This window comes from Vipera ursinii (assembly GCF_947247035.1).
Source record: "Vipera ursinii genome assembly, chromosome: 3".
Lineage (NCBI taxonomy): Eukaryota > Metazoa > Chordata > Lepidosauria > Squamata > Viperidae > Vipera > Vipera ursinii.
The window spans coordinates 63,093,358-63,106,404 of record NC_139516.1 but is presented as its reverse complement, the minus strand read 5'-3'; the positions used below and the strand labels follow the sequence as shown (position 1 = coordinate 63,106,404).

The 13,047-nt window shown below is 41.5% G+C and overlaps 1 protein-coding gene across 1 annotated transcript in view; it reads left to right on the top strand.

Annotated features, from left to right (window-relative positions):
- Positions 1-7,723: 7,723 nt before the first annotated feature.
- GLIS1 (GLIS family zinc finger 1) overlaps positions 7,724-13,047 on the top strand; it is a gene marked incomplete at its 5' end in the record, with an annotated part of 249,980 nt that continues 244,656 nt past the window's right edge. Inside the window, one exon of the mRNA XM_083359025.1 lies at positions 7,724-7,976. Within this exon, the coding sequence (XP_083215151.1) occupies positions 7,724-7,976 (253 nt within the window). The remainder of the gene's footprint in view (positions 7,977-13,047) is intronic.

Here is a 13,047-nt window from a genome sequence, read left to right as displayed (position 1 = left end):
CCGCAAAGAGCGGCGCCCCTGCCCATTCCGAGAGGTGCGTGCGCACCTCTCCGAACGACCGGAGGTGCGCGCGCACCTCCCCAAACCTTTGGGGAGGTGCGCGCGTACCTCCGCGCGAACGGGCAGCGGGCCGCTCTTTCAGGAAGCTGCCGCTTTCGGCAGCTTCCTGAAAGAGCGGCGCCGCTGCCCCTTCGCTTTCGGCAGCTTCCTGAAAGAGCGGCGCCGCTGCCCCTTCGCACGGAGGTGCGCGTGCAACTCCGGTCGTTCGGAGAGGTGCGCGCGCACCTCTCGGAATGGGCAGGGGCGCCGCTCTTTGCGGAAGCTGCCGCAGCCCGTTTGCTAAGCTGCCGCTTTCGGCAGCTTCACAGACGGGCCGCGGCGGGCTTCCTGAAAGAGCGGCACCGCTGCCCATTCGCGCGGAGGTACGCGCGCACCTCCGGTCGTTCGGAGAGGTGCGCGCGCACCTTTCGGAATGGGCAGGGGCGCCGCTCTTTGCGGAAGCTGCCACGGCCCGTCTGCAAAGCTGACGAAAGCGGCAGCTTTGCAGACGGGCCGTCGCCATCGGGCAACCGGGAACCGGTTCCATCTCATTTTTTAAAAAATGGCAGCCGCGTGCGTCCGCGCATGCGCAAAAAACCTTTTTGCGCATGCGCGTGCATGGACACACGCACGCGGCTCCCTCTTTTTTTAATTTGTGATGGAACCGGTTCCCAGTGGCTCTTTTTCTTTTTTAGGTTGCCGACCCCTGCTCTAGGCATCTTACAACATATTACAATGATTTAGGTTTTACAGGTTGTCCTTGACTTATGACCATTTGTTTAATGATGGTTTGGAGTTACAAATGTGCTAAAAGATGTCTTGCAACCTGTCCTCAAAATTATGACCATTATACTACTTGCATGGTCAAATGATCAAAATTGGGCGTATGGCAAAAAGCTTGTATTTACAATAGTTACAACATCCTATGATTATCTGATTGCAGACAACCATAGGATGTTGTATAGGTTGATGTATTGCAGGACTTGGGTTTGTCTAATCCAGGGGTCTTCAGACATGGCCCTTGTTATGACTTGTGGACTTCAATTCCCAGAATTCCTCAGCCAGGCATGCTAGCTGAGGAATTCTGGGAGTTGAAGTCCACAAGTCATAAAAGGGCCAAGTTTGAAGACCCCTGCTCTAATCTAATGAAAATGAAAGACTAGGATTGACATGATAGCAGTGTTCCAATATTGAGGGGCTGCCAGAAAAAAGAGGAGGGGATCAACCTATTTTCTAAAGCACCAGAAGGCAAGACAAGAGACAATAAATGGAAATTAATCAAGGAGAGAAGCAGCTTAGAACTAAGGAGAAATTACCTAATAGTGAGAACAATTAACCAGTGGAACAGCTTGCCTTCAGAGGTTCTGGGTGCTTCATCACTGGAGACTTTTAATGAGAGAGTGGACAGCCGCTTGTCTGGAATAGTATAGGGCAGGGGTGTCAAACTCAATTTCATTGAGGGCTGCATCAGCATTGCGGTTGCCCTCAGGGGGCTGGGTGGGTATGGTCAGGGTGGGCGTGGCCTACTGGGTGGGCGTGGCTAGAGTAGAGTGCGTATGGCCTACTGGGTGGGCGTGGCCAGCTCTACAACGTTCGCATCAAGGTGCCTATGGGGGTCTGGGCAGGAGTGGGACAGATCTGAGGGTCTCTGGCAGAAGGAGGGTCTCTGAGCCAGGGCCAAGGCAGTGGGGGCTGTTCCCTCACTGTTTCCAGGATGGCTTTGCAGGCCACATGAAACCACTTCGCGGGCCGGATCCGGGCCCTGGGCCTTGTGTTTGGCATGTTTGGTATAGGGTCTCTGGCTTGTGCAGGGAGTTGGACTAGGAGACCTCCAAGGTCCCTTCCAACTCTGTTATTTTGTTATTTTGATCACAATTTGTGACCTTCCGCTCTGGAAGCAAAGCCAACAAGCAAAGCCAGAGAGAAGCTAGATTTACTTAACAACTGTGGTGATTTGCTTAATGATCATGGCAAAAATGATCATAAAATTGGATCCAGGCGCAAGATGATTTGCTGAATGACCACATTGCTTAGTGTCCAAAATTCCAGTCCCAATTGTGTTTTTAAGTCAAGGACTATTGGTAATACATTGTTTGGTCTTATTATATGATGCATCTGAAGAACAGTGATACAATTGTAGTTCACTTTGTATATTATTTCTTTAGATAAAAAAAACTAGTTTGTTTCATGTCTTCTGGGATTGTGCTATTATTTTTGCTTTCAAGAGAATACTAGGAACGATTTGGAAAATAAGTGATTGTAATATTAGTTTCCAAAATTGACATCATTTTATATGAAGTAATAAAACTGACAGACTTGTTAAAATCTGCAAAATATTGACGTTGCAGCAGTTTGGGTGAGGGAAATACCGTCCGAACCCTTTAACAATTTTGGATTTTTTGTTTTGTTTATTAAACTGTCACTATTCAATATTTTTAGAAGCAAAATATATTTGTGTGTGGGGAAAAGAAGGGAAATAAGAATTAATACTGTATGCTGGATTGATAAAAAATTCCTATGTAAACCATCTTCAATTATTTTTCATGCAATGAACTGTATTTGTGATGAGTTTCAAGCTTTAAAGTTTAAATGAGTTTTACCACTTTCAGGTTTGATACTGAACAGAATCTCTTTTGCCTTGTGATGCCTGCTCTTTGGAAGGGTAAGCTTATTAGCCAATTGAAATGAACCTTTATTGTCAAAGTACAACTATGTGTACATTGAGATTAGCTGAGCCTCCCTTTGTGCTCCCACCCCCCAGCACACAGTGACAACAAACCCTCCATCTTACTACACCATGTGAGCCAACTACACCACACACCGGCCTCCCAAGTCAATCCTGCATAAAATTCACAAAAGTTATTTCCCATTCAAAAGCCTAACAGCCCACGGATAAAAGCTGTTTTTCAGCCTGTTGGTGCGGCTGGCTATGCTCCTATATCTCCTAGCCGATGGTAGGAGAGTAAAGAGATACCGTCCAGGGTGTGAGTCATCCGAGAATTTTCCTCACTCTTCCAAGGCAACGAGCCCTGGCGATGTCATCCAGTGGTGTCAGGGGACAGCCCACAATGTCTTGTGCTGTACTCACCACCCTCTGTAATACTTTCCTATCCGCAGCTGTCAGACCAGCATACCAAACCACAATACCATATAAGAGGACGCTCTCTATAGTAGACCGGTAAAAGAGGGTCATTAGCCGTTGTTCTACCCTGTTCTTCCGCAAGACCCTGAGAAAGTGAAGCCTCTGTTGGGCCTTTCTGGCCACCTGGGTTGTATTAACTTTCCAGGTCAGATCTTCACCGAGGTAGACTCCCAGAAATTTAAAGGAGGAAACTCTCTCCACACAGTCCTCCCCGATGTAAAGTGGGGCAGGTTCCTCCTTTTTTCTCCGGAAGTCTAGCACCATCTCTTTCGTCTTGCCAATGTTCAGGTGCAAGTTGTTGTTACTACACCATATGGATAGTTTTTGTACCTCCGCCCTGTATGCTGTCTCATCTCCACCTGTAATGAAACCCACCACAGTTGTATCATCTGCGAACTTAATTATCTCAGTGGATGGGTCGGATGATACATAGTCATATGTGTATAAAGAGTACAGGTAGGGGCTAAGCACACAGCCCTGTGGCGAGCCGGTGCAAAGCTGCTTCATTATGTGCAATCCTACTTTGTGCAGGTGAACCAGTCCTCCTCCTGCAAAAGCATGGCTATAAGTAGTATGTTATCTAATAAACACTGAGGTCTTATTGAGAGGAATAGTCTACGTGCAAGTATGGAGGTTTGCTCAATTTAATGAGGAACTCTGTTATTTCCCCTTATAGGAGAAATTAGAACCCTGGCCTTTTGAACAGCATACTTATACCAACAGAAAAGAATATTTGTAGCTCAGGGTTGAACTGTGTGGTCCTTGGTGCTCTCTGAACTTAGTGGTTTTCTTGCAGCCATTTTGTTACTGAACTAGGTAACATCATCAGTGCTCAATGTCTTTTTAAATAGACTCTGAGATCGCTGACTTCCAAACTGCCCTCTTTCTCACAGCCTCTGGGTGATTTTAGTGAATTTGCCGCTTATTATAGCTGGCTCAGGAATTCGAAGTCCACGAGTCATACTACCCCTGGTCTATGGAGATTTTCAGTCATCCCCAAAGTGCTTTTTCAAAAGGGAACTGAACTTCGTTTTTAACAGAACAGAATAACAGACTTGGAAGGGACCTCGGAGTCTTCTAATCCAAACCCCTCCTCAAGCAGGAGACCAGATACCCTTTCAGACAAATGGCTGTCCAATGTCTTCTTAAAATATCCTTTCTTAAAAACCTCCAGAGTTGGAGCACCCACAACTTCTGGAGGCCAAGCTGTTCCAGCGGTCAATTGTTTTCACTGTCAGGAAAACTTCTCAGTTCTAGGTTGCTTCTCTCCTTGATTAGTTTCCATTCATTGCTTCTCGTCCTGCTTTCAGGTGCTTTGGAGAATAGATTGACACCCCCTCCCTTGTTTATGGCAACCCCTCAAATGTTAGAATAATGCTATCATTTAATGCCTAGTCCTTCTTTTCACCAGAGTGCCTTGATTAACAGCTCTTTCTTATTCTCACAGTCCATTACACCAAGTGAAGAAGTTTTCTGAAAGGGGAGTGGGCATTTGAGGTTCCCTCCTAACTCTAATACCCGTAGTCAAAATAGAGGAGACCACTGCAAAGTTCAAGCCCACTTCTGCACTGCTTGCAGCAGAAAGAAGCACTGAGGAGACCAGGTATCTCTCCGCAAGGGGATTCAAGGTGCTGCTGATGACCTATAAAGCCCTAAATGGCATGGGTCCAGATTACCTTAGGGAGCACCTGCTGCCAGCATCAGCTTCCCATCGTCCTGTGCGCACCCACAGGGAGGGCCTCCTTAGGGTTCCGCCGGTTAGAGATTGCCAGCGGGTGATTCCCAGGGGGAGGGTGTTCTCTGTAGGTGCGCCCGCCCTTTGGAACGAACTGCCGATGGAGCTTCGGACTGCCCCCAACCTTCGCTCGTTTCGCCAGGACTTAAAAACCTGGTTGTTTGAATTGTCTGGCCTGGACTGAGGGATTTTAAATTTTAAATTCTATTAATTAAATTAAATTAATTTTAAAATTTTAATTTTTACTGTTATTATTAATGGTGGGCTTGTACTAATTTAATTTCATTCTATTCTCTTTTTGTACTGTTTTAACTGCCCTGTAAACCGCCCCGAGTCCTTCGGGGGAATAGGGCGGTATATAAATTCAACTAATACATAAATAAATAATAAATAAATGGTGGCTAGTAGGACTGTATTTTCCTTGAAGACCTTTCGCTTCTCATCCAAGGAGCTTCTTCAGTTCTGAAGGAGTTTCTACCAGCCTGCTATAACGCTAAAAGATTTTTTTAAAAAAAACACACAAAAAAAGTTAAAACGCCAATATTGTGCAGCGACGGGGTTGCTACGGGTCGTCTTTATAGGAGAATTGGAGAGGCGGGTCAGTCAATTCGCCTGAAGAATTACACGGGCAAAAAGGTCGACTCGCCCGGCCACGTGCCGACGGGGACCGCACTTTGCACACGTGCCTGCCCCTTTTGCACGCTTCGCTCGGCTCGGGCACGGAGGAGGCGGGTCCCTCGGCGGCTCCTCTCGCCGCCCAATCTGGCTCAGGGGCCGGGTTTGCTTGGCCACCGGCTCGTCTGAAGGGCAATGACCAGGTTGCTTTACTCTGGAGCCGGGCGGCGCGGGAGAAGCACCGGCGACGGGCGAGTTGAGGTTAACCGAGGCGGCGGGGGGGGGGGGCAGGCGGGGCGGGGCGGTCGGCTCGCGCCACGGATAGAACTCGGAGCGCTCGCGCCAAGGGATACTATGTGCCAGCATCGTCGTCTTGGGTAATCTGTAGCGGGACATGTGTGTGTTCGTGTGTGTCTGGAAGGGGTGGGTGGGTTGGGGAGTGGGAAAAGACCTGGTCAAGAGCAATCCTGTACTAAGTTCTCTGAGAGAAGGACGGACTCGGGTTTCTCACCTGCAGGGCATGGGTGTTGTTTGGGCGGGTTTCCCAATTTCCTTGGGGTTGCAGTTGATTTAAGACGAGAGAAGCGCCCGTCCGGTTGTAACTTCTAAGGGAAAGTATCCTACCCGGTTGGATTGGAGGCGCTGGTTTTTTAAATATTGGCGGAGCGTCTGTTTTGTGATACCCGGCTAGCTGCTACGTTATGAGGCCGCCTGGTTCCTCAGTGGTAAAAAAAAAAAAAAAGGTTTCGTTTCTGCAGAAGGCTTCGTTTAATCGGCTTAAGAGAGCGAAGCTAAAAAAAGACGACGAAGTAGGCAGTTCTGCTATTCGGGACGAGTGAAAAAACCTCCTTTCTCTTCGCTAATCGTGTTGCACCAACAGTGGGGATTTTACATTGCTCGCATCCTTTTGTTGCAATTTAGTCTGGTTAGCGAAGGTTGAGGGAGGAACCGGCAGGAACGAAACATCCAAATCCTACACCCACTCTTTTTTTTCTGAAAGGGAAAAATTAGATTTTTTAAAAAAGAATAAGAATAAGAAAACACACAGAACCTCTTTAAATTTCTGGCTCCAAACATCCAACAGCAATTATTTACTTTGGACAATCCCAGGTTTTTGGTACCCTTGGTAATATTGTTCTCTATAAACAGACGTTTAATTTATATTATATTGGGCAAATTGGGGAATAGTTGTAGAAAGCTATAGCTAGTCAAGAGACTGACTGCTGAACCATTTGGATTTTAAATTCAGCAGGAGAAATTGGTTCGTTTTTTTGGTGCATCTGACTAGAACGTTCTTGGGGTAAAACATCAGGAAAACATAATTCACCAACTGAATTATGCTGAATAGTGGTGTGAGGTCCTGCCACTTAATAATAGTTATGTCTCATAGTACATGTTTAGCTATTTGGTCTTTAGAAATCATTCCTCTCCTAGTAATTGCAACTAGCTACTGAAGACACTATGTTTGAATCAACCAATGTCTTCACTTTCTGCATCAGAGGAAGAGAAATCATAACATGCTGGAATAGTGGGATGGCCACATAGTTCACTGAATCTCTTCTTGCTAAGTTTGTACTTTACATCTCAAATGCCATGTTACATTGAAAAAATAAACAGAATATTCTTTTAATGCAACTCTTCTTTAGAGTTGTTTGGTTTATTACACCAGTTAATGAATAGAGATAAATCCAGACTGCAAGTCAGATGCCTCTGACTCTCTGCTTGACCAGAAAAGCTGATGCTACAATAAAGTAATTTGACTTTAAAATTTTATAGGACAGCTTGTTTGAATTGCAGTGAAACTAGTACAACTGCTCTGCTTGAAGTCTATAAGGGTTAGTGTGCTACAAAAATGTGTTACTTTCCTCATTCCTCTTATGTTAATAATTCTGCAGCAAGTAGTTTAAAATTAAAAGCAATTGACCAATTTATCTTCCAGCTTAGAAACCCATTTCTTTGTGGTCGCCTTTCTCTTGCAGCTGTGAGTGGCAGATTTAAAAGTATGAGTTCATTCAGTAAAAGGCTGTTTCTAATGTATTCCCCATCTATTGACAGATTCCATTGCTCTACATTTTGGTGTTTTGTGCACCCCTCAATATAAGAGATTTGGAAAGGTCCATCCCGAAGAGGCATGTCACTATGCACTAGTAGAAGTCTAACAGCAGTGCAGCATTCTCTGAAGTCCTTGACAAATGTCACGTTATTCCTATGAAGAAGCTACCCCAAGTCAACTGTTCCAACAGTGGCACACTTTCTTGAATTCCCAAATGTCTTTTAAAATCACTGTCAGCAACAGCGGCGACAGTGCTGAAATTCAGCGGAGCCCACCTGAACTCCCAGATTTCTTTCCAAAAAGGTCTAGCATCTTTGAGAGACTTCCTGTTCTCCAGAGAACACAGGAGACAAGATGTCCTAAAACTGTTAGAGAGGATTTCCAGCAGAAAGGTGAGGTTTTTTTTGTTTTTCGTTTTTAAAAATATGTTCATCAGAAAATATTTCCTGTAAGATAGTTGTTTTCTTTCCTTGTTTGTCAGGATGTTTGTTAACTGTATTCATTCACCTACGAGTAATTTTGCAAATATCCTTTACCTTCTCACAAGATCATTTATAGCAGATTTTCTTTATAATTGACAAATTTATATCACTATATGTAAATGCAAGAGTAGGGTCTGCGAAATAACACTGAAATTATATCGAATAAGGAAACCTCCTTCTCTTTCATTTAATAATAATGTGAAACTATCACTCTGATGGAGACTGTTGGTAGGTCTTTTTAATGTTTTTATACAAATATTATGGGTAATGTAACTGAATTTCCACTTGGAATGTAGAAATTATTTTACAATGCACCGTTTTATATTGTTTTTAATTGCAAAATGATAAAGATCTTTGTCATAAGTGTTCTTATTCAGAGTTTGTGAGGAGAATGGTATTTATGTTCTGCAGAAGAAGTTAACCTGAATGATGGAGACAAAAAAATAAAACTCGAGTATAGGTCATTCAGAATGAGCATTGATAATATTTCTATTTAGTCAGCTGGATCAAGATTAACATGCTAATTCAGTAATTCTTCTGGTTGTTGGAAATAAGTTGGTGTGTTCTGGCCTATCATTCCCCCTCAGTTTCATTATTTCTTCAGCTTTTAATCTCAGCTACCTCATTCTTTAACAATTTAGAAACATAAGTCAAGATTCTCTAGTTAGTTAAGAAGAACTGAGGTTTCCCACCAGCCATAATTCTAAACAAACCTAGGTTTGAGGTTACATGACTTTCCTAGCTGTTCCCTCTAGCAGAAAAAAGCGATGATCGTGCAACATATGCAGTCTTTGAAAGCCATAAAAAAGTCTTCTAACACAAAAATAGTTCAGTAGAAGATAATATCTAGCAACTAAGAAATAAAAGATATTTTTGAAGGGATGCACTAACATATGGTCTTAAAAATCTTCATCAGGCAACCCTGTTTTTTGGCAATATTCTTGGTGGTGGACTATTACTAGTCCAAAAGATGTGGGACATTTAAAGAATATTGTATAGACGGTTTAGTAGTTGGTTGCTAAAATGCGTTTTGATTCCTTTATACTACTTAGTGCTTTTGCATTGTGTTGAGTGTGACTGTGGTGATATCTTTTAATGTCTTGGATGAAGAAACTTGTAAGTTCTTTTTCTGGGTAGCAAATGATCATTTAATTTCTATTATGATTTCCCTTTTAAGATTGCATCTATTTCATTTTTATTAAAAAGTAAATTCATCAGCTTCTTAGCTGCCAGTTTTCTCATTTAATAAAAATGAAATAGATGCAATCTATTTTGCCTAAGGACAAAAGGAAGGAGTAAATTAGAGTCATTGATTGATGTAATTAAGAAGAAAATGGTTATTTCTTTAAAATTGGGGATAGGTGCCGTAGCAGCCCCCTTTTTTGCTTTATAAATGCTCATACTGAAGATTCAATTATATTTAGCTATCCCTACGTTAAAATATTTATTTCTTTAAAAGATGTGTGTGGCCACCCATTTTAAAACACGACGCATGAATTAGTGGTTGGTTGGTTTTTTTTTGCTTATCCTACCATGGATTTGGTATGGGTACAGATTGATACAATTTGACGCCCCTCACCAACCATTCACAAACCAATTCCATCTCTTGGGGGTGGGATTAGGCCAGCAGAGATTGGCCAATTTAGCTTCATGCAAATACACGTCCTCTCCTTTGGTCTAAGGATATTTTTGTGGGCTTTTCTGCTTGGGGCAACAGGAAATGCAAGTCATTTTAGACTGAATACTCTCCCAGTCCAGTCAAATCTCTGAGCCGATCCCAGGATTGATGACCTGGATCAATCTGAAAAACATCTGGCCAACGATAGTGGTGGGGGCAGCAGTGGATAGGAATGGTACAATGAAGAAGGAGAAAGAGAGAACTGATATCAACGATTAGTTGGGTTGCATTTGGAGTCAGGACCTCACCATCTTTTGTGGTAATGAGTTCTTTAGCTTAATTATGCACTGTGTGAAGAAATATTTTCTTTTGCTTATTTGAATCTTTTCTAAATCAACTTCTTTGGCTAGCATTGATTCTTGTGTTGGATAATTTTTGTCCCCTGTTTCTCCATACCATGCACGATTAATAATGTTTTCTTATGTCTTTGCATAATCTAAACATTCCCAGATATTTTAACCTTCTCCTATAGGTAAGTGTTTGATTTGCCCCAATTCATTTTCACTGCCTTCTCTTACATTTTTTTCTAGATCTATTATAACCTTTTTCAAAACTATGCAGTTTTTCAAAGTCTGACATACTATAGATCTGCTTAAGGCCATTATAGAGTTCACAGCTTTATTTTCAGTTCCTTTCCTAAGGACCCATTCAGCTGAATAGGTTTTCTCAAAGTTGCTATATACTGATTCAGCAATTTCATTATTCATTATGACCCCAGATCTTTTTTCTAAATAGTTACACTCACTCAGACCTCCATGAGTATACAGTATGTGTGAAGTTAGAAGGGTTTGCCTCACTATGCATCATTTTACACTTAACAAATGGTGCTGTTGATCTGTCACATTATTGTGTGAGATTAATCATGATAATTACTCTTATTTTTCAAAATTCTTCCTATAGCATATAAAAAAATACAATTTCAGTTGGCCAAGTAAACCTTTTGCATTGTTGTTGGGCCCATATTTGTAAGAATGTCCAATTTCATCATTGTAGGCAATTTGGAGACTGCTCGAGGCAATTCAAAGAAGCATAGGTGAATTATGCACACAGAGTTAATTGTGAATACATGCATTACTTAAATAAAGGGTCAGTTTGGTCTAGTGGTTAAGGCTAGAAAGCATGAAACTGTGAGTTCAAATCCCGTCTTAACCATGAAAGCTAGCTGGGTGAGCCTGAACCAGTCACTCTTTCGCAGTCCAACTCACCAAAATAGGAGAAGGAAGGTGTGTTAGATATGTTCGCGAATTTGAGTTATTTATAAAAATAATAAAGGTGGGATACAAATAAATAAAAGATACAGCTGCTTGATTTTTTTTTCCAGTTGTATAAATTTAAGATTTGCTCTTGCTTATAACCTATTCCTAGTCTAAATTATTGTGCTATCCAGCAAATACCTGTACAATTGATTTATATTGGTTGATTGATTTGATTAATTCTACACATTCCAAGTACTTTGTGTGTTCTGTCTTGGTCTTAACAATAACCTGCAAAACAAAGTAGACCTATATAGTAGCTATGAGAAGTGCGCCCAGGTGACCAGCTCCAACTCAACACTTTATTTATCCAATCTTTTCTTGATTAGCTTGCAATTTCATTTGGAATTGGGAATAATTTTAGTATTTGAACAATGTACTGGACTACGGTGGTTGTATTATAATTTTATTTCACATAGAAATAAACAGATAGCTGCGCGTGTATATATCTGTGTGCAACTTAAATATTAAATCAATGTATAGCATGTGATTTGACTTGATGTGCAGATTTTAAAAAAATTCTAAATTGTGAAGTAATGGTCCACAGTAGGATTGGGGGAAATCTCTTATCAAAATTGCTTCTCTCTTGTACTTTTCACAGGAAGCAAGCGGTTATGTTTTTTGAATCTGAATTTCAAATATGGAAAATCTTAATTTTGATTGGGTGTTTATAGGTTAAAATGCCAAAGCCATCTTTCTCGTGCTTCTATTGTGGCTTAGGACCTCCCTGCATCAATTTAAATAAAAAAATGCATAAGAGAGAATGGGTTGCTTGAGATGAGGTCATGTTCATAGATGAGGTCATGTTTAAATTGGACAAAACCCAAGTCTTGCACTTTCTGCCTTTATGTTCACTGTTGCTAGGATAGGAGAAGTTATATGGAGACCTTATTGCTCGCAAAGGGATTTTGAAATTACACTGTGGATTACAAAACATTTAAGACCAGGACTGCAATTATATCTAAGACTACAGATTGCCTACCCTGACTTAAAAATGTTTTAAATATTTAGTTATTTAAAATCATATGATGATAACGCTATTGTGGCAATACATGGACAATTCTTCATGGATTGTCCTTTGAAGCTTCTCCAGAAACATATGGTTTCTGAATGAATTATAGCTATAGATGGGTTTTAAAAATTCAGTTTGCCTTGAAAGATAGCATGATCAGAAGACTGGTTATAGCTTTTTTTTTCAAATTATCTTTCTACATGCATAGACCCTCTGGGGGACCATTTGGGCAAGTGTCCCATGGTAGGATAGTACATTGTGGTAGAATGCTGGAAGGAAGATGCTATATTTGAATACTTTCTTGGGAATCTGTTATTACATTAGGAACACATTGACTTTGGGCTGTGAATTGCAGGGAGCCGTGGTGGCGCAGTGGTTAGTATGAAGTATTCCAAGTTCCAAGCTAATTCTGCCGACTGCCAGCAGTTCGATTATCACCGGCTCAAGGTTGACTCAACCTTCCATTCTTCTGAGGTTGGTAAATTGAGGAGCCAGATAGTTGGGGGAAATATACTGACTCTGTAAATCACTTAGAGAGGGATATAAAGCACTGTAAAGCAGCATATAAGTCTATTATATGCTATTACTGCTATTACTATGTCCACTAAAGAGCAATCTAAAAAGACATTTGTCAGACGATATTTGCAGATATAATTCTGTTCAAATTCTACCTTTATATTGGATTTGACAACTTTTGCAAAGTAGTTGCCAGGTTTTCTCAAAATCCTCTGTACTGATAAGGCATACTCTGTCTGAATATTTTCTTATTTGCACAATATCCGCTTCACTGCTAACTTGGGAAAAGGTTTTCCCCCTTTTCTGTGGTTTAATTCGCGTTTTATTAAATGATTATTCATCACTGATGATTACTGGGAAATATGCTGCTGTACGAAATACTATAATCCAATTTATGCCATCTCAGTTTTCATGTGGTTTTTTTAATTCATGAATTGCAAGAGCTTATTCAAACCATTGCAAAGTAATGAAGCAAAGTCTATCTGGCCAATCGGTACATTAACATAAATATTGCAAGGCTTG